General features: G+C 41.2%; 1 protein-coding gene across 2 annotated transcripts in view; it reads left to right on the top strand.

Moving 5' to 3' along the window:
- The window catches only part of cdh4 (cadherin 4, type 1, R-cadherin (retinal)), a 1030104-nt gene extending 1017036 nt beyond the window's left edge, over nucleotides 1–13068 (top strand). For both annotated transcript variants that reach the window (XM_034167231.1, XM_034167233.1), the window contains exons 16-17: nucleotides 8231–8395; nucleotides 11159–13068. In XM_034167231.1, coding sequence (XP_034023122.1) covers nucleotides 8231–8395; nucleotides 11159–11365 — 372 coding nt within the window. In that variant the 3' untranslated portion in view covers nucleotides 11366–13068. The remainder of the gene's footprint in view (nucleotides 1–8230; nucleotides 8396–11158) is intronic.
- The last annotated feature ends 9053 nt before the right edge of the window (nucleotides 13069–22121 follow it).

Below are 22121 nucleotides of genomic sequence, written 5' to 3'. Positions count from 1 at the left end.
ATGGATTTGAATCACGTGTGATTACATCAGACATGCTTGAACCCTCGTGGGCATGCGAGAGTTTTTTCACGCCTGTCGGTTACGTCATTCGCCTGTGGGCAGGCTTTGAGTGAGGAGTCGTCCACCCGCTCGTCGATTTTTTTCATTGTTTAGGAATGGCTCAGAGACTGTTGCTTTGTTTGATAAAAAATTTTTTCAAAACTGTAAGGCACAACTGAGTGGACACCATTCAATAAATTCAGCTGGTTTTCGGTAAACATTTTAACGGCTGATGAGAGATTTTGGTCTGGTAGTGTCGCTTTAAGGACGGTCCACGGCGCCTGACGGCGATCTGCGCTTCGAGGCGGCAGCGTCTCGCCGTTTCAAGTTGAAAACTTCCACATTTCAGGCTCTGTTGACGCAGTAAGTCGTCAGAGAACAGAGAACTTTCAAAAGAAGTCGGCATGAGGAGTTTATTCGGACATTCCATTGTTAACGGTCATTTTGTAATGAAAGAACGTGCGGGCAGAGTCGCATGTTGGGCTGGACCCGACCGCGGGGGGTCGCGGCAGGAAAAACACCTCCGTTGGAAATCTTAACGGGCAAGTTGGAACATGCCCAAGCTGTTAAACAATTTCTCAGTTACTCACTTGTTGAAAGCCATTAAAAGCCGCCTGAATTCTACAAATGGTTTTCAACACGGAGGTGTTTTTCCTGTCGCGGCGCACACAGATTTGCCGAGTCGTCACGGAAACGACTCGGCGAATTTGCGTGTACGTCTTTCATTAAAAAAAATGTCCTTAAACAGTGGAATGTCCGCATAAATTCCTCATGCCGGCCTCTTCTGAATCTTCTCTGTTCTCTCACGATGTCCTGGGTGAATTAAGCCTTAAATTAGGATGTTTTAAGCTCGAAACAGGCCGACGACAGCGCCTGGAAGCGCTGCAGGACGTCCCGCTCCGTGGGAAGTCCTTACACCGACAGAAACACCCCATAATCTCTCATCAGCCGTTAAACTTTTCACAGAAAACCATCTTAATTTCTCGAATAGTGTCCACTCGGATATTCCTCACAGGTCCAGAAAAAATTTTGATAAAGCAACACGCGCCGTCTCGAGCAGCGTGTGAAACAAAGGAATTCAGCCGAGAGGGCGGGACCACATCTCACTCAAGGCCTGCCCACAGGGAAATGACGTCACCGACACGCGTGAAAAAACTCACGCATGCGCACGAGGGTTCAAGCATGATTGGTGTAATCGCATGTCATTCAAATCCATATAGTTAAAAAAAAAAAAAAAGGGTCGGTTTATTATCTAAGAGACCTCGTATATATATATATATATATATATATATATATATATATATATATATGTGCACCTGTAATCTTTTCTGCAGCATGGCTTTGCTTTGAACCGTGAACCATTCGAAGCAGTGGTTCGCAGATTGAAGCAATGCTTCGACCTATTGCTTCGTTTATTCTTTCTTTCTTTCACTTAATTTTCCCCCGCTAAAACCCTAAAGAGCATACGTCTGTGAGTATTATTTACCTTTTCTATGTTAAACCGACCTGTTATGGTCTTCTGAAACAGTTGATAGATGTTTTTTATAACATAAACTATCTGCCAAACTAGAAAACTGCTGCATCCTAGTAAGAGCAGAATACTACTGGAATGAATTTGAATAAGGAAAGTTGGGTTTTTTCTCACTAAATGGATGCTGAACTCACTGCAGTTTATTGTCTGGAATAGTCCCAGATTGCATTTCAGAGCTTCTAAAATTGAAACATTTTCATGCAGGTGGTGTTGGGGGGTAAATTGGGTTCTGGGTCTTGGGCCACATGTAGAACGAATCAGTTTTTAAAATAAGCTTTCAGTTCATATAGTGGCATCTATCTTTTTTTTTTTTTTTTTAAAAAGGTTACTTTATACTTTTATACTTTAAGTAGGTTTTGAAGCACATACCTTTTCAATTTTACTTGAGTAAAGAGGTCAAGTTGATACTTCAACTTTTACCAGAGTGTTTTTAAACTGCAGTATCTATACTTCTACTTAAGTAACAAATGTGTGTACTTTTGACACCACTAACAGTAACGCTGTCACTGTTACAGTGCAGGAACAGTGTTACTGTGATACGGCAGTAACGCTGTCACTATGACAGTGTAGTAACGCTGTTTTGACCACAGACCAGCACGTCTTAAACCACCAGGGCCCCTAAGTGACAGCAAGTATGCTTCTAAGTTTACCAGCCAAGCTGAATGGTTTATGCTGAAACTCCCACACTCCACCTGGTGATTCTCTGTCATGTTGGTGCCAGCTGTCCCCTGATGTGGTCAAATTCCACGGTATCATGCGTGGGTTCAAATGAGACTGTGCTGCCCTAATCTTATAAATGTTTGCTAATACCCCCATCACACTTAGTACGAATGAGCACGAGCCAAGCTGAATCAGGCAGAATATCAAAAATAAAACAGAATTCATGCCACATCTGGAAGGGAATAAGAATTGTGGAGGACATCCAACCGAACACCCAGACTGTGCTCTGACCCGCCCAGACTGATATGTACATGTGCCGTGCGTATGAGCCTCGAACACAGTACAATTGTATGTGGAACACAGTAAGAGTACCTGGACAGCTGCCAGATTGCAGTAAGAATAACAAGAATGCACTTACAAGCCAAACATTTTTTTTTTTCAATAAAACAACTACCGAGAAATCTAGCAACTTTTCCTAGGTGATATTGGACACTTTTGTGAAAACACGTTTTTCTGCTCAATGAGCAGTGGCTGCTTCCGTGGGAGTGGGTCCCTCCCCCGTCCAAAAGCACTCACGGGAGACCCCCCCCCAGTCACAGGGAAAAAGAGGAAGACGTCCAGCAGCAACTCTATTTCATTGGCTGAGAGCTCCTTAGTGAGCACTTCTCATTGGCTCACAGTCTGGTTCCCACCTCCGTCTTTGCAACTGTACACGTTTATTTTTCGCCACATAAAATTCTTTTCATAAATCGTTACTGGCCCAAGTGCTGTATTTTTTCACTGTCCTGCAAAATTAAAACAGAACAGCAAAATAATAAATAAATATCCCAGCTGGACTTTGTCAGAGGGATACACTGCTATTGCTACTACTAATAATAATAGTAAATTATTTGAGACATTGTGAAGTCAGTTGGCTGAAGCAGAGTTACAGGGAAATAAAACAGTTCTTTAACTAGTGCTAACATAAATTTTTTGGGTGGATATTTCAGGGAGAATCATCAAATATTAAAGTAGTAATATGTGTAAAATTAACACATGCTTTAATCGAAGAATGACTCATGCTTGTAACGAAACTGTTCCAAGTTCAGTTATTATTTATATCCATCATTTGGGTTAACGTTGGGGCCTGTAATTTCATATCTGTAGGTAGTTACAAAGACAAACATTTGCCTTTTGCTACAACTCTATTTTTTGACAAAGCATAGTTTAACAAGTCATAAATAAAAAGTGTGCCAAACATCAAATTTGAGGCAGTAACCATGGAGCTAACTGTTCCTCCCTGAAAGACAAATTAATAAAGTGTCTAATGACAGATATTTATCATGTAAGGGGATGTTTTGTATTGAGTTATATTGTAGCCTGCGGTCTTTGATGTCAATTTCAATGGCAATTTGAGGGGCACTTCTAAAATATAAAAAATAATAATAACTTTTTATTTGGGGGGGGGGGGGGCTCGGACGTGGTCTCATCCGGGGAGTAATTCGGTGGACAACCCCAATTCCAATGAAGTTGGGATGTTAAAATGTAAATAAAAATTATATTCAATTGAATACACCACAAAGACAAGATATTTAATGATCAAACTGATAAACTTTATTGTTTTTGTGCAAATATTTGCTCATTTTGAAATGGATGCCTGCAGCACGTTTCAAAAAAGCTGGGACAGTGTGTTTTAACAACACTGAATAAGTGTTTGGGAACTGAGGACACTAATTGTTGAAGCTTTGTAGGTGGAATTCTTTCCCATTCTTGCTTGAGGTACAACTTCAGTTGTTCAACAGTCCGGGGTCTCCGTTGTCGTATTTTGCGCTTCATAATGCGCCACACATTTTCAATGGGCAACAGGTCTGAACTGCAGGCAGTCCAGTCTAGTAAATCAAATCAAATCAAATCAATTTTATTTATATAGCGCCAAATCACAACAAACAGTTGCCCCAAGGCGCTTTACAATAATTACGGAAAAACCCCAACGGTCAAAATGACCCCCTGTGAGCAAGCACTTGGCGACAGTGAAAAGGAAAAACTCCCTTTTAACAGGAAGAAACCTCCAGCAGAACCAGGCTCAGGGAGGGGCAGTCTTCTGCTGGGACTGGTTGGGGCTGAGGGAGAGAATCAGGAAAAAGACATGTTGTGGAGGGGAGCAGAGATCAATCACTAATGATTAAATACAGAGTGGTGCATACAGAGCAAAAAGAGAAAGAAACACTCAGTGTATCATGGGAACCCCCCAGCAGTCTAAGTCTATAGCAGCATAACTAAGGGATGGTTCAGGGTCACCTGATCCAGCCCTAACTATAAGCTTTAGCAAAAAGGAAAGATTTAAGCCTAATCTTAAAAGTAGAGAGGGTGTCTGTCTCCCTGATCCGAATTGGGAGCTGGTTCCACAGGAGAGGAGCCTGAAAACTGAAGGCTCTGCCTCCCATTCTACTCTTAAAAACCCTAGGAACTACAAGTAAGCCTGCAGTCTGAGAGCGAAGCGCTCTATTGGGGTGATATGGTACTATGAGGTCCCTAAGATAAGATGGGACCTGATTATTCAAAACCTTATAAGTAAGAAGAAGAATTTTAAATTCTATTCTAGAATTAACAGGAAGCCAATGAAGAGAGGCCAATATGGGTGAAATATGCTCTCTCCTTCTAGTCCCCGTCAGTACTCTAGCTGCAGCATTTTGAATTAACGGAAGGCTTTTCAGGGAACTTTTAGGACAACCTGATAATAATGAATTACAATAGTCCAGCCTAGAGGAAATGAATGCATGAATTAGTTTTTCAGCATCACTCTGAGACAAGACCTTTGTAATTTTAGAGATATTGCACAAATGCAAAAAAGCAGTCCTACATATTTGCTTAATATGCGCATTGAAGGACATATCCTGATAAAAAATGACTCCAAGATTTCTCACAGTATTACTAGAGGTCAGGGTAATGCCATCCAGAGTAAGGATCTGGTTAGACACCACGTACCCATACTCTTTTACCACGAAGCCACACTGTCGTAACACGTGCAGAATGTGGCTTGGCATTGTCTTCCTGAAATAAATAGGGACGTCCCTGAAAAAGACGTTGCTTGGATGGCAGCATGTGGTGCTCCAAAACTTGGATGTACCTTTCAACATTGATGGTGCCATCACAGATGTGTAAGTTGCCCATGTCATGGGCACTAACACACCCCCATACCATCACAGATATGTAAGTTGTCCATGTCATGGGCACTAACACACCCCCCATACCCCCCATGGCTTTTCAACTTAGCGCTGGTAAGAATCTGGATGGTCTTTTTCCTCTTTTGTCCAGAGGACACGGCGTCCATGATTTCCAAAAACAATTTGAAATGTGGACTCATCAGACCACAGCACACTGTTCCACTTTGTGTCTGTGCATTTCAAATGCGCTCAGGCCCAGAGACGGCAGCAGCGTTTCTGGATGTTGATGTATGGCTTTCACTTTGCATGAAAATTCAGTAAGGTATATGTTATATATTATATTCCAATTCTAAGGTGGAACTATGGCAGTATACAAAGGTATATCTAAATATCTAAAGATGAAGAGTAAAATAGGAGAGTAGAGTAGAGCCACTTAGGTGCCTGGTCTTGAGACCCAGGGATGGTAGAGTTTTAACTTGCACTTGTAGATGTAGCAACGAACTGTGTTAACTGACAATGGTTTTAGTTCAGTATTCCTGAGCCTAAGCAGTAAGATCTTTTACACAGTGATGTCGGTTTTTAATGCAGTGCCACCTGAGGGATCAAATGTCACGGGCATTCAATGTTGGTTTTCGGCCTTACCGCTTACATGTAGAAGGTTCTCCAGAGTCTCTGAATTTTCTGATTATATTATGGACTGTAGATGATGGAATCCATAAATTCCTTGCAATTGAACGTTGAGAAACATTGCTCTTAAACTGTTGGACTATTTTTTATAAGTGGTGATCCTCACCTCATCTTTGCTTGTGAACGGCTGAGACTTTTGGGGATGCTCCTTTTATACCCAATCATGAGTGTCCTAAGTTCCCAAATGCTTATTGAGTGTTGTTAGAAGGAAAGGTGATGTAACACAGTGGTAAACATACCACTGTGCCAGCTTTTTTGAAATGTGTTGCAGACATAAATTTCAAAATGAGCAAATATTTGCACAAAAACAATAAAGTTTATTAGTCTGACCATTAAATATCTTGTCTTTGTGGTGTATTCAATTCAATATTGGTTGAAGAGGATTTGCAAATCATTTTATTCTGTTTTTATTTACATTTTACACAATGTCCCAACTTCATTGGAATTGGGGTTGTAGAACCGCCACTGATGCCGAACGTCCCCCGAACTCCAGTAAGACGGCACTTCGACTGCCGTTTGATAGTGGTTCCACCTCGACTGCACCACAACTGTTTTAAACATGCGCAATACGTTCGACGTGGCCACACGACTGTGCCCGACTGTTTAGACTGCTCTGAGAATGCTGTAAATGGACTGCATTTACTTGTATATAGCACTTTTCCATCTGCATCAGACGCTCAAAGCACTTTACAGTAATGCCTCACATTCACCCCGATGTCAGCATGCTGCCATACAAAGGTACTCACTACACACCACGAGCAACGAGGACCTTGCCCAAGGGCCCTTAGTGATTTTCTGGTCAAGCTAGGATTTGAACCAAGGATCCTCTGGTCTCAAGCCCAACGCTTAACCACTAGACCATCACCTCCCCTATCTGGGCTTCCAGGTGCTCTTGTTTGTTCAGGGGCATAACAGGAGTTAGCGGCGGCGCGACTCCTGTTGTAGCGGTTACCACACATTCACATCGCCTCAATTTGGAAAACAGACTGTTTCAAGTTTAGTGCACATAAACAATGCCAAATGTATATGTGTTGTTTTAATTCTGATGTGTGCCATTATTACGGTAAACAAGTAATAATTGTGGATTAATTGCTGTATCTTGTCTGTGGAAATGTGAGTGTGGACGTAATCTCGTTGTTGTTGCGTAATGACAATGACAATAAATCTCATCCATCCATCCATCCATCCATGCAGTTCAATCGCAGATATGCATTGGGATTTGGCGAGAGAGAGAAGGAAGAAGTGTTTGCTTTGACTACATTCATTCAAAATCCTTTACAGAAGGCTGTGTGGACTTGTGATTGCATTATTTGAGTTTTACAACATAAGCCCTGTTATACAGTCAGAAAATAAGTTTATTTCTCTCATTTACTACATTTCTATGCAGAAACAGTCTCTCTCTCTCTCTCTCTCTCTCTCTCTCTCTCTCTCTCTCTCTCTCTCTCTCTCTCTCATGGATGTCATTCAACTGCATATCTTGCTTGACCATAACACTCAGTCTTAGTCTTTTGATACTAAATTCATACTACATCCTTTCTCTAGGGCTGTGTGGGGGTATGACTGTGCTATTTGACTTTGCTGTGAAATAATAGAAAGTCAGCATTTACTTTTCTGATTTAATACATTTATGTGGATCATTCTGTCTCAATGACAGTCTCACCTGTATGCAATCCATCATCAATCCAGCTTTCACTAATTATCCAGCAGGTGGCAGACACTTATGGGATGTTACATAGGCAAAACAAAGTTACTGATTATTGTCCATCAAAGTTTAATGTTTAGTGATGGCCAAATGAGGCCTCGTGAAGTATTTGCAGTTTTTTCTGAGCCCACAAGATGGTGGTATCTTGTCAAAGATGGGTTAAAAACCAAACTGAAGCTCATTGTGCTTTGAACCGAAATGGACCACCATATTATGGTCTTAAAAAAACAGTAAATACATCATGAGGCATCTCTCTCTCTCTCTCTCTCTCGCATATAGCATTTTTCTAGACTTTTTCAAAGCGTACCAATTTTCCTGGGTCATCTGAGGCATTTCAAGATGCACATCATTGTTCCTGGGTCCACAAGGGAAAATGTTAAATCTTTAAATCTAGGCCAGAGATGAGGATTATTGTAATCACACATCCTCAAACTAGGTCTGCCTTCCTTCTCTGTGCCCTCTATCCAGGACTATGACCTGAGCCAGCTGCAGCAGCCAGAGTCTCTGGAACACATCATCAATAAACCGGCGGGGGTGCGCAGGGTGGATGAAAGACCTGTGATTGCTGAGTCGCAGTACCCCGTCAGACCCACTCTTCCCCACCCTGGAGACATAGGAGACTTCATTAATGACGTAGGTTTGAATAAATGAATTTCTCTGAGAGGAAAAGTTGTGATTTTTTTTTAAGTAGTTGTGAATTTGTAATCATAGAGTTTCCGGAGAACTGCCACATTGATAGCTAGATAGCACACAGTTATATCCCCTGCACTCGCACTTCTTTCACTGTCTCTGTGAGACCAACCTCCTTAAATTACCATATATTCTGGATTATAAATTACTATTTAGTTTAGTTTTGTTTGCTTTTTAACATGGTTGGCTGGTCCTGTGACTTATATTTAATAAAATGCTGCATTATTGTCTATAGCCACAAGATGGTACTATCTACACGTGACGGGCTGCTCATGTATATTTATCTGAATGTAGTAGTGTCTGACCCACGCTCCAGAGCAGAAGGTTGCAGTAATCCACCATGAAGCTGGATGCAAATTGCCAAAAAAAAAAAAAAAGAAGAAGATAATCAGAATAAGGGGCATGTGCTAGGTCTTAGAGAAGGAGTGAAATTAATGAACCACAATCTCAAACTAAAAGGCCACACTTGTTACTAAAGAGTGGGAATATCCTTCATACCTGCTTGAATAGAGAGAGGGAATAACCGGCATACTACTTTGCACTTTGTAGGGCAGCTAGAAAACACTGAGGAGGATAGCTAGGCTAAGGGTAAGGCTAATTATAATATTTTAAAACTATAATTATTTAATAAGTTTCCACTCGACTTTAACGTTGTTGTCTGTTCAGTGGTGACAACAAGCAGTTTACAATGTGTGCGTCATATAATAACATTAATTAGCTTGTTAGCTTCTGCTCATGAACACAGTGTTTGTAGTATAAATCAATGATGCAGTGATTAAATACATTTTTCTTCTTGTTACATGAAGGGGTAGCACCACGTCAAATGTGATTTATAGACCATTGGGACATACAAATATTTCCTTTTCGTGTTACATTTTTGGTCAGCTGCAACAAATGCATCATAAAGTTTGCAAAATACAAAAAAAATGTGTTACTGTTTAGACTGAAGCAACATCACTGGTGAATAGAATTGAGATTCTGGTCAACAGTCATCCACACACATTTGTGCTTCCATTCCACCAGTAACAAAAATCCTACCAACTAGTAACAATGACAGGCAGATGCAGGTGTCTACGATCTTAAAACAATTTTTTTAATAAATTTGTAGTTTTTTTTTTTTAATAAACAAGTAGTTTTATGAATGAGATGAGTGTGATGAATGTAGTGTAACACACATTTAGTAGAAAGATCAGTTATGAGTTTACAAATTATGTGAATTTGAAAGCTCCACCCCACGTGGTCTCTGTGGGGAGGGGTGTTGTGGCCATCACCACAATCCGGTTTTGGGTGGTCTCAAGGGGATCAAGACTCTGGTGCCCTAGATTAGGGTATGGATGCTCACTAATTAGACAACAGACTGTAAAAAAAATTTATGTGAATTTTTGGAAGTGTCCTAACAGTTGTGTTTTGAACCTGTGAAAACTGCAGCTTGAATCTTAAAAAATGTATTAATTAATAAATACTGGGAAGCTGATGTGGGGCACTGGCGCATAACTTACTGGCTGTTTAATGTTATAGCAGTCACTACAAGCACATATCAATCCTTTTATTTCAACTCAGTTGTTGTGGTGCACAAAGTAAAGTTACAAATGTCATTGTCCAAATAATTGACACCAAAATGTGTTTGGTTTTGGTGTAAATACATAAGTAAATAAATAAAAATTGGATACCCACGTGGGGACTGAAAACTAGTGCAATCTGTGGTAAAAGTAGCATTGCAGAACATTGTTCACAATTGTGAAAGTCAAACATGGTGACAAAGTTTGTGACATAGAGACACATAGTGACTCACGAAACATGAATGATCAGGTGTCACTTTTGCAGATAGGTGGTAATATTTTAATTTACTTGAATTTTACAGATTATTTTACAGAACTGAGCAGCTTCAATTTGGCTGCTCAGTTATTTTGATGCTGGGCTACAGTTTAAAGTAAAATTAAAACACACTGCAGCTGTTCTTCCATTTTGAAGTGTGCAGTGTGCGATTTCATTGGAGCGATTTCATTGTGCAGTCTGTCTGCAGTGGCTGTGCATGGGCAGATTATGGTTCCATGAGGCACACAGCTAAGTGAGATGCACGGCTTCATGAGGCACACGGCACCATGAGTTGCACGGCTCTGCGCATCACTCTAGCAAAAGCACAGCTATCATACAACATGCAATGATTTGGACCTACCCTTCTCTGAGCAGAAGCCTCATGGTTTTCCTCTGCAATATACTGTAAATCCATAGATCCCATGAAAACGTTGTTGGCTCTTCAACAGAAGACAGTTTTGAGATGTTAACAGATAGCTTTTAGCTTTGTGGAAAAGTGTAGTAATGTCTGCCTGAGTACGCAGAGACTGTATGGAGTAGCATTGTGCAGTCCATGCACGCAAGCACTCGTGTCATGTCATGTGTCTGTATACCAGTGGAGAAGCAGTAATACAAGAATACATGCGTTTTGCCTGCTATTTTAACAAATCGGCTCTGATTTCCTAATTTTTGCAATCAGGATAGAAACTGGGGTGAAAACTCTGTAATGGGAGACTGTCTTAAGAAGTGGTACCATATATAATTTTCAGTGTCATACACAGGAGATATGCACATTTTGACAGTAATTTGAATTCCAGCCTAATCTGGGTAGCTGCTGTTAGCCTGTTTTGTAACAAAAACCAAGTGTACGTGTGAGTGGGAGCTGACGAACTTTATGTCTTTGCCCTGCAGGGTTTGAGGGCAGCAGACAATGACCCCACAGCTCCTCCTTATGACTCCCTGCTGGTGTTTGACTATGAGGGGAGCGGTTCTACTGCCGGATCCGTCAGCTCGCTCAATTCCATCAGCTCAGGAGACCAGGACTATGACTACCTCAACGACTGGGGTCCTCGCTTCAAGAAGCTGGCCGACCTCTACGGAGGCGGAGACGATGACTGAGAGCGGACCGGGGTGGGCGGGGCTGCGGCCAGGGGGTCGGGAGAGGCAAGATCGCTTGGCATCGGATTGGATTCTTGCCAAAACCACAGGCAGGGGCCACGAATATGACACAAGCTCCACTGGAGACGTGGAGGAATGGACCCTATCTTGGGCGGCGTTAGTTTGCTTACAGCAGCTGAGCCCTCAAACTTGTATTTCGCTGCAGCGCAACTATGTTCTGGCTTTATATTTTTGGTGGCAAGTTTGTACTGTATTTTTTTTCTTTATGTTCTCTTACCGTGCTGGACCTGGAACTCACTGGGGACAAATCAATATGGTCGAGAGAGACAAGAATCGTGAATTTGTGCTTTGATTGATTGTTTAAACTAAATCATCTCTTGCTTTGGTCTCACGCTCACAAGAATGTTTTTGGGACGACACGCTCAGACTCCCTTTCACTCTGTCAACTTGAATTTCCTTAGAACAGAAGCACTGTCATTTTATAAAGTGCCTTTTGTGGTGTGTTTTTGTATCAGACTCCTGCTATCTCAGGATCGGTTGCCATTTGTGTAGTGCAGCAGAGGCCCTGCGCTCCTGAAGCAGCCCTGCTGGTCGCTCTCCTCTCCCCCTGCACAGCATTGCAGAAGACAAACCCCAGTGACCACTCCCAGGAGGGAAGGACCCAACTGGGGCAGACTCTACAATATCATCACCGTCTCAATTATGGCCCAAAAGACCCCAGCCAGAGTTGTTTTGGACAAATCAAGGACCATTTTGGATAAGTGTAACCTGTCAACACGATTACATCGCCATGCTGACAGTGTGTGAGAGCATTTTTTATACCTGTGGGGGTTTTCTACTTTCGTGGAGAATGCCTGCCTTTTCTCTGCGGACTTTAGGAGCCTTCACATTGAAACGTTTGCCTGCCCTGTATGGTTTTATTTGTGTTGCTTTCTCCATGATGTAAAGCTCTTAAGTAGGAATCAGACTGTGTAAGAAAGTGGAAATTAGTTGGCAAAGAGGAATTTGGGAATTGGTATTTTTCCGCTGTGAACATTCCCATTTTTACAGGCCACTTCAACTATTAAAAGGTGCATGATTTTTTTTCTGATCCCCCCCCAAAAAAAACAAAAATTTTATTGAACGCACTTGTTACTATGTGGTGAGAATGTGAAAATAGTCAGCGGAAACTATATGAGTATACTCTGTATAAAGACACTGAAAAAAGGAAGAAAAAAATACTGTAAGATACCTATTTTTGAAGTATTGATGACATAAAAGTTGCTGCTCTCTCTCTGTCTTTCTCTCTCTCTCTTTCTCATTATTGGGCTTCAGAATGATTTCTGGCCCAATCAACTTTAAAAAAATCTTTGTCTTTCTGTTTAAGCTTTTTCAAAGATGCCTGCATATTTTTTTTCTTGTTGATATTTCTGTTTCTTCTTTTATCAGATTATTTTCTACACCCTTGTAGAATGATTTGTGATACTCCTTTTCTATATAAAGCAACCGATCCCTTTCACACGTTCTCGTTTGTCTGGCGGACATATTGGTACTGTTGACCTTTGGCCTCGGGGCAGTGGAAGGTTCATTAGCCATGCCTGCTGATAGTTGTTCTATTATTCAGTGTATTGGAATTCCTTTATTCCTTCACTTAGGTACTGGATGTGTGCTTTAAAAAAGAAAAGAAAAAAGAAGACAAAATAAACATAAGACATGCTTTGAAAGTGTGTCGTGTTTTTTGAAGATTGCTAACAGATATTGATTTTGATGTACGCTGTAATGTGCAACATGTTCTGTTTGTAGTCATTTACAGTTTTGGACATATGTTTGCAGACACTTTGGGCAAAAATGTTCAAACTTAGTTTTCCATCTGCTTATATGACATTTTCTCAAACAATAAGTGTGTTATGTCGGTTTGAATATCATTTATTTTCACATCAAGTCACTCAAAAATAATACAAGATATATTTATTTCAGTTTTTCTTGACTACATTTTCCGTGCATCAATTATTTATGTTCACCAAGATGAATGTCTTTCTAAACTGCAGGGAAAAATCTAGAAATTGGTAACAAAAATTTTAAAACCTTGTAACTAACTGTCAGATCACTCAGCCTATTAGGAGCTGGACTACTACCTGGGTTTGATTCTAATGGACTGGTGTCCCATCCAGGAGAAGCCATAGACTCTCACGTTTAGCACTGCATAATATGAGACTGAACATTGGCACCAATGGTCCTCGGGGCCAATACAGGACTATATGAAGGTTCCCCAGTTCCATAATTCTGGGTGAATTGGGGAACCTTTCATTGCACTTAAAGGCATGCCTGTATAACCACAACCTTCTTACCTTCAAGAGCAGTTTTAAAAAAATTATATTCGAGGTCTGTTAGAAAAGTATCCGACCTTTTTATTTTTTTCAAAAACATGATGGATTTGAATCACGTGTGCTTGCATGAGCCAACCTTGAACCTTCGTGCGCATGCGTGATTTTTTTCACGCCTGTTGGTTGCGTCATTTGCTCGTAAGCAGCCTTTGTGTGAGGATGGGTGGAGTCGCTCGTCATTTTTTTCTTTGCAAGGAAATGGCGGAACGACTGGAGCAGTGCGACTGCATCAAATTTTGCCACAAACTGGGCAACAGCCAGGTGGAAACCATTCGGATTATTCAGATGGCTTTCGGTGACGATCCTCTGGGCATCACACAGATTAAGGAGCGGTACAACCGGTTTAAAGACATTCGCACAACGGTGGAGAGCACGCTGCGCTCCAATCGGCATCAACACGCTGAAATGACCAGATCATTTCCAAAGTGAACGCTGTGGTGATGTGGGACCGTCGTGTGATTATCCGAGAAATTGTGGAAGAGTTGGACATCAGCACTTTTTCGGCACATTCCACTGTGAAAGAAGATTTTGCCATGAAAAGAGTGGCGGCGAAATTCATCGGCACAAAGCTGATGGCGCAGCAACAGCACCTCCCTGTTGAAGTCTCACAGGACATGTTGTGACATGCCCAGCTCGTCAACCATTCGGAAGATTCAGACGGCTTTCGGTGGCTTTTCAGTCGTGTGACTATCTGAGAAATTGTGGACATTTACTTTTCTAACAGACCTCGTATAATTAATGAAGCCAAAGTTTGGATCTCCACAACTCTTGTTCCTTCAGGAGCCTTTTCTAAAAGATTTATGATACTACAACCAACTATAAATTCCCCATCCATATATTTTGTATACCTACTTATTCCAGTTAAAGGGTCGGGGGAAGAGGGGCAGTACGCCCTGGACAGGACTCCAGCCCATCACAGGGCCACATATAGATAGACAAACACACTCACACCCACACCTATGCTCAATTTAAAGTTTCCAATTCACTCAACCAGCATGTGTTTGGATGTGGGAGGAAGCCGGAGCACCTGGAGGGAACCCACACAAACAACATGCAAACACCACACAGAAAGGCCCCTGATGGGAAGCGATCCCACAACCTTCGTGTTGCAATGCAACAGTGCTAACCACTAAGCCACCATGTTGCCAACTGTAAAGTCTCTTTTATAAAAATATAAGAAGCTTGGGACTATGACATTATACATACTTATATCATTATCACAATTTATATCATTATGAAAGGAGGCCCAATTTATGAAAATTTTATTCTAACACACCAACAGAACTTAAAGGATATTAGAGTAGATCAAATAGAGTAGATTGCTGAGCAAAGGATTTGTGATGATATGTAAAATGGGTCCATGGGTGGCGTTGAACCAGGGATTCTCTTGTTGTGAAATAGGCACATTACCAGCAAGCCACATCTTTGTAAGGATAGCAAAGATGCATAGATTCCTTTGCCTCCAACCACTATTGCTCAGATACCTTATGCTTATTAATAAAAGAGCTTTTGCTCCCTGAAATAGCACATTGGCATGCTGATAGTGTGCCTGCCTTGCAACAAGAAAGTCTGCAGTACAAGGTCAGGTACAGTCTGGGTAGTTACAGTGATGGGTTAAAAACACCATAAGCAAAAAAACAAGGTGGCCTTGGTGCCCACCAGACCTAGGCTTTGGAATAGAAAGAAATAATCATGCACATTTCAAGTTAAATATACAACCCCAATTCCAATGAAGTTGGGACGTTGTGTAAAATGTAACTAAAAACGGAATACAATGATTTGCAAATCCCCTTCAACATATATTCAGTTGAATACACCACAAAAAAATAGTCCAACAGTTTAAGAACAATGTTTCTCAATGTTCAGTTGCAAGGAATTTAGGGATTCCATCATCTACAGTCCATAATATAATCATAAGACTCAGAGAATCTGGAGAACTTTCTACACGTAAGCGGCAAGGCTGAAAACCAACACTGAATGGGCATGACCTTCGATCCCTTAGGCAGCACTGCATTAAAAACTGACATCATTGTGTAAGGATCTTACCGTGTGGGTTCAGGAACACTTCATAAAAACATTCTCAGTTAGCACAGTTCGTCGCTACATGTACAAGTGCAAGTTAAAACTACCATGCAAAGCGAAAGCCATACGTCAGCAACATCTAGAAACGTCGCCACAACATCTAGAAACGCCGGCGCCTTCTCTGGGCCCGAGCTCATTTGAAATGGACAGACGCAAAGTGGAAAAGTGTGCTGTGGTCTGATGAGTCCACATTTCAAATTGTTTTTGGAAATCATGGACATTGTGTCCTCTGGACAAAGGAGGAGAAAGACCATCCAAAATGTTACCAGCGCAAAGTTCAAAAGCCAGCATCTATGATGGTATGGGGGTGTGTTAGTGCCCATGGCATGGGCAACTTACACATCTGTGATGGCACCATCAATGTTGAAAGGTATATCCACGTTTTGGAGCAACACATGCTGCCATCCAAGTAACGTCTTTTTCAGGGACGGTCCTGCTTATTTCAGCAAGCCAATGCCAAGCCACATTCTGTACGTGTTACAACAGCGTGGCTTCGTAGTGAAAGAGTGCAGGTACTAGACTGGCCTGCCTGCGGTTCAGACCTGTCGGCCACTGAAAATGTGTGGCACATTATGAAGCACAAAATAATCCCAGACTGTTGAACAACTGAAGTTGTACATCAAGCAAGAATGGGAAAGAATTCCACCTACAAAGCTTCAACAGTTAGTGTCCTCAGTTCCCAAACGCTAATGTTGCTAGAAGGAAAGGTGATGTAACACAGTGATAAACATACCACTGTCCCAGCTTTTTTGAAACATGTTTCAGGCATCCATTTCAAAATGAGCAAATTTTTGCAGAAAAACAATAAAGTTTATCAGTTTGAACATTAAAAACCTTGTATTTGTGGTGTATTCAAATGAATATAAGTTGAATAGGATTTGCAAAACATTGTATTCTGTTTTTATTTACATTTTACACAACGTCCCAACTTCATTGGAATTGGGGTTGTACTTCAAAGCATCATATATTGTATGTTGAGAGAGTTTGACTTGGAAGACGGGTTCGCTTTAGCAACATTCATGAAAAACCTTTCAGGACATGTGAACTTGTAATCATGTTATTTAAGTATTAGTAGGTAACCCACTGGCCTGTGACCTTTAACCGGAATAAGTGGATGAAGATGAGTGAGTGAGGTAACCACTGTGAAACATAATTATTTACTTTCCTGTTTTATTGAATTCCTTTGCAGAAACACTCTCTCTCTTTTTTCTCTCTCTCCATTCACTACGTATGTTCCTCAATCATCTCCCTCACTCCTTTTTTTCCAGCTAAATTAATGCAAACTTCTTTCCATGGGGTTGTGGTGCCACTATGATTGTGTTGTTTTATAACATAATCATTGTTAAACAATTAGAAAGCAACAATTTGTTTTTCACTGATTTAATATGCTTCTGTGCAGAAACGGTCTGTCTCCCTTACTGACAACCACACCTTCTCCTAATTTCCATCATCCACCCAGCATTCACTAACCATACAGCAGGTGGCAGTGTTAAGCAAGTGGTAGGTATATGTCAATCAGCCATAATATTGTGACTGCCTACCTAATACTGTGTCAGTCCCCCTTTTCCACCAGAACAGTCCTGATCCATCCAGGCATGGACTCCACTGTCCCTCTGAAGGTATGTTGTGACATCTGGCCACAACATATAGCAGCAGTGTCCTGTATGTTCCAGCAAATCACACATGACCCTGTTGCCTTTAGAGCTTTTAGAGCTGCAGGAATGGACTGGTTGTCTGCCTTGGGGTTTGTCATGCAGGACCTAAGGTGGTTCCACAATGTAATGGACCCTGCAAAGTGTAGCACCTGCATATACTCCCAGACTTCACAAGGTTACAGTTCAAGTGGCCAATAAAAATGTGGCACATGACTTCATATTTGCATTTAATAGTACCCACAGGTGTATCTTTAACTAATTCCTTTAAATAGCTATTCTATATATCTTTTGTTATGGGTAATGTTTGTGGTCTGGATTTTTTTTTTTTTTTTTTTTGGTTTTCTGACATCATCTCCTCGTGGTCTCTAATGATTCTCCTGCATGTTAGATCTCTTTCTGATCTCTAGGGATTGTCTTCCATGTTAGATTATCTCCTGTGCTATATGTCTTCCATGTTCTCTCCATGTAGCTTTATTTCCTGTTCACTGGTTTTAGGGCTCATGTGTCTCTGCACTTCTGCAACCATTTGCTAGCCTTTATAACCTTTCACTGTGTGTTACCTCCTCGTCAGATTGTCTAGCATGCCCCCTCGCGTTGTTTCCCAGTGTTTGCCTTTGTATTATCAATCAACACTGCCATTTCATGTTTCATGAGCCTTGCCCGACTATCCCAGATTTGGTCACCTGGTACAATAGATCTCTGTAAACTGAACTTTTGCTTGTGTTTTTGGATATCTCTTCTGCTGCTCCCTTTAAAAGACAGTGTTGCCTGTTGAACTAAGCTACTGTACCAGACCTCTGCCTGAGTAAATTACTAAGCCTATCTCCATTGTTTGTAGACTGCTGTCATTGTGTACTTTAACAAACCTTGCTGGCTGTGTTGCTAAGAAGAAGAAGAAAAAAAAACAGCTTTTACCTACCACCATGGTGGCTCTCTGTATTTGGGACCTCTGTCTATGCCATTACATATATAAGCATAGGGCCAAAATTGGAACCTTTGCCTACAACCATGACTTGCAACCAGTTTTTGTCAAAAATCAAACTATTTTGTCCTTGGTGAGTCATCAATCATTCCACCAAGTTTGGTCCAAATTGGACAAGAACTCTTTGAGTTATGTTGTTCAAATGAAAGTAGACACAAGACGAGAAAGAACACTTCTACATGTGTGCAGGTGTCATTTTTAATATGACCACCCGAAAGGGTTGAGTGAGGAGTCTTAAAGTGGAAAAGACTAATCTTTGATCATTTAGGTCCCTCTTGGAATAAAGTACCCATTATCAGTCCACTTTGAATCTAAGAAGAACTGCGAGAGCAGAGTATGAGGTCAGGAAGTATATTTGTGTCCATTTGTGTGATTTCAATTAGGCAGCCAAAGCACACGCTGGGGGTTTAAAAGGGATTTAATCCTCTCCGGCTGCGTGTCTATCAATTAGCCACGCCATTAATCCCCACGGCGTAATCTCATTAGATAGCGCGCCTTTAATGAGACACCCAGAGAGAAAGCAGAGCAGCAGGCAGGAGTGGCGACAGAGAAAAATGAGGTGGTGGTAAGATGCAGGTAGGCCATGTGGAGACTCGATTAGTAGGATGGAAGAGAGGTCAGCAAAAGGCGGAAGGAGGACAGTGAAATGCAAACACAGCAGGGACACGGCATAACATTTATCAAATGTTTTGTGTGGGGGAGTTTATGAACAAGTGACCCAGATTAATTTAGTCTCTTGTACTGGCCATTCTGGTTTAAAGTAAACAGAAAGAAGGTAACAAAGACAGGTGCAGATGTGAACTAATCAGCCAGCTTGTTGAATGATTGAATTTTGTGGTTGCCCTTTAATAATGAACTCCTCAGCGGGCCCAACAAATCTGTAGATTCACCAGCACTGCTGACACTACAAGGAGACCGAGTTCACAGAAGGTTTCTTTAATGGTTTCAACTCAAGTTCTCTTGGTTTCCCTGTGGCAGATCACCACAAGAAAAAAAGCAGTCTGAAGCTGCCCTCTTGATGAATGCCGAATACAGGCTGAGCTTTGCTGCTGGCATGCAGCCAGAAGCTTGTTTGTTGGAAATGAAGTCTTACTCTTCAAACATGTCCGAGTCTGGCTCTTTTCATTTCTCCTCCTTGTAACTAGTGAGTCTCTCGGGCCCTTGCTGGGTCCGGTCCAACCTGAAAAAGACTACAGCATTTTGATTTCGATGTTGACTGGGTAATCAGTTATTACTTTAACGTTTGTAGTTTAGTGTTGATTGGGCAGCTGTTACATAGCGGTGTAGCCAACTGCCCAGGAAGGGCTGCTTCAATGGTTGCTTTTGTGCTGACACCAGTCAGAGCTTCCCGCTATTCCAGCACTGAATCTCAAATGAGATCAAAGCAGCAGAATGGATGTTAAATCCCTGCTGTTGGGGGATGAGAGAATAGTCACCATTTCACAACTTATGGCACGGAGGCAAATTCTAATTAAATCAGGCCTAAGATGCAGTACAACTGCATGGCTTAATTTAGTTCTATTTGGTTATTATATTGCAACAAATCACAACACAAGTCTTCTCAATGCATTACACTGCATCCAAAAAGTATTCAGCATGCTTTACTTTTGGCCATGTGGCACATTTTTCTGTTGATGACCTTGCATGCATGTGCCTCAGTATTCAAGGACTAGAGAAAAGGGACGAACACCTGGCTACAGCAGATAGATGGTTACTTTTAAGAAGTGGGCATGGACCAGTTGTCTGCCTGGTGGATGTAGTATGGTGTAACAATAGTGCATTCGCCCAAAGTTTTTTGACTAGGCTTTGTATCCTATCATCTTGCAAATCTTATCTACATTTTAATAGCCAAGTAGCCTCTGTATGCATGCATGCATGTGTGTGTATGGCTTCAATCACAGAGAAATTGGAGAGAGCTGACATTTGCTGTTTGGTATGCTCATGTATTTTGGGTCAAGGATGAACACTGCAAAAATGGAATGTTGATACAACTAATATTTTTGGAGAAATTAGCGATATTACTTACAGTGAACAATACACGTTGTGCTGCAATGCACCATGGGAGTTCGGGGTTTTGGGCTTTAAAATGTTGTTATTGTGGTTCATGTTAATTTAACAGTATTGATAATGTTATTGATTTTTTTGTGTGTTTTTGTAGTTCAATTGGTTTAGTCAATTTAGTTAAGTGTCATGTTTTCGTTACCATGAGTGAGAACTGTATTGCATTTGATGTCTTCTGCACTGTCTCTGTTTGTGGATGTGTAAAAATAAAAGCACCTGCTTGTGGCAGAATGCAGAGAAGACAAAAAGCTCTGCGTGTGTGCGAGCATGCGTGCGTGCCTGTGTATAACTAAGAACACTGAACAATCCACATTGATAATTGCATTCTGAACTCACACACCATTCCATCCATTCAAGCAGGGGGTGGAAAATATCTATATATAAAACCCGTGCATGCATGATTTTATTTAGTAAGTTCAATGTAAGCACATAATATAACTGTAAATATGTTAAAAATACATGAATGACACAAGAAAGTGAAAACACTTTATTCCATTGTGGTCCATTTAAGAATCAAATGACAAAATAGAAGTAATAACCAAATAAAATAATAATAATCATAAAAATGATAATAATCATCAACATCATCATATGTACAGTGAGGAAAATAAGTATTTGAACACCCTGCAGTTTTGCAAGTTCTCCCACTTAGAAATCATGGACGGGTCTGAAATTTTCATCTTAGGTGCATGTCCACTGTGAGAGACATAATCTAAAAAAAAAAAAAAAAAAGAAATCCAGAAATCACAATGTAGGATTTTTTTTTTTATCATTTATTTGCATGTTACTGCTGCAAATAAGTATTTCAACACCTGCCAATCAGCAGAAATTCTGGCAATCAAAGACCTGTTAGTCCGCCTCTAAAAAGTCCACCTCCACTCCACTTATTATTCCAAATTAGAAGCACCTATTTGAGGTCGTTAGATGCATAAAGACACCTGTCCACCCCACACAATCAGTAAGACTCCAACTACTAACATGGGTAAGACCAAAGAGCTGTCCAAAGACACCAGAGACAAAATTGTAGACCTCCACAAGGCTGGAGAGGACTACGGGGCAACTGCCAAGCAACTTGGTGAAAAAAGATCAACTGTTGGAGCAATTATTAGAAAATGGAAGAAGCTAAACATGGCTGTCAATCTCCCTCGGACTGGGGCTCCATGCAAGATCCCACCTCGTGGCGTATCAATGATCCTTAGAAAGGTGAGGAATCAGCCCAAAACTGCATGGGAGGAGCTGGTCAATGACCTGAGGAGAGCTGGCACCACTGTTTCCAAGGTTACTGTGGGTAATACACTAAGACGTCATGGGTTAAAATCATGCATAGCACAGAAGGTTCCCCTGCTTAAATCAGCACACGTCCAGGCCTGTCTTAAGTTTGCCCATGACCATTTGGATGATCCAGAGGAGTCATGGGAGAAAGTTATGTGGTCAGATGAGACCAAAATAGAACTTTTGGTCTTAATTCCACTCGCCGTGTTTGGAGGAAGAAGAATGCCGAGTGCCATCCCAAAAACACGTCCCTACTGTGAAGCATGGGGGTGGACGTATCATGCTTTGGGGGTGTTTTGTGCACATGGGACAGGACGACTGCACTGTATTAAGGAGAGGAT

The sequence above is a fragment of the Thalassophryne amazonica genome, chromosome 3 (assembly GCF_902500255.1).
Source record: "Thalassophryne amazonica chromosome 3, fThaAma1.1, whole genome shotgun sequence".
Lineage (NCBI taxonomy): Eukaryota > Metazoa > Chordata > Actinopteri > Batrachoidiformes > Batrachoididae > Thalassophryne > Thalassophryne amazonica.
Note: the sequence above shows the minus strand (reverse complement) of the source record. Positions and strands in the feature narration are given on the sequence as shown.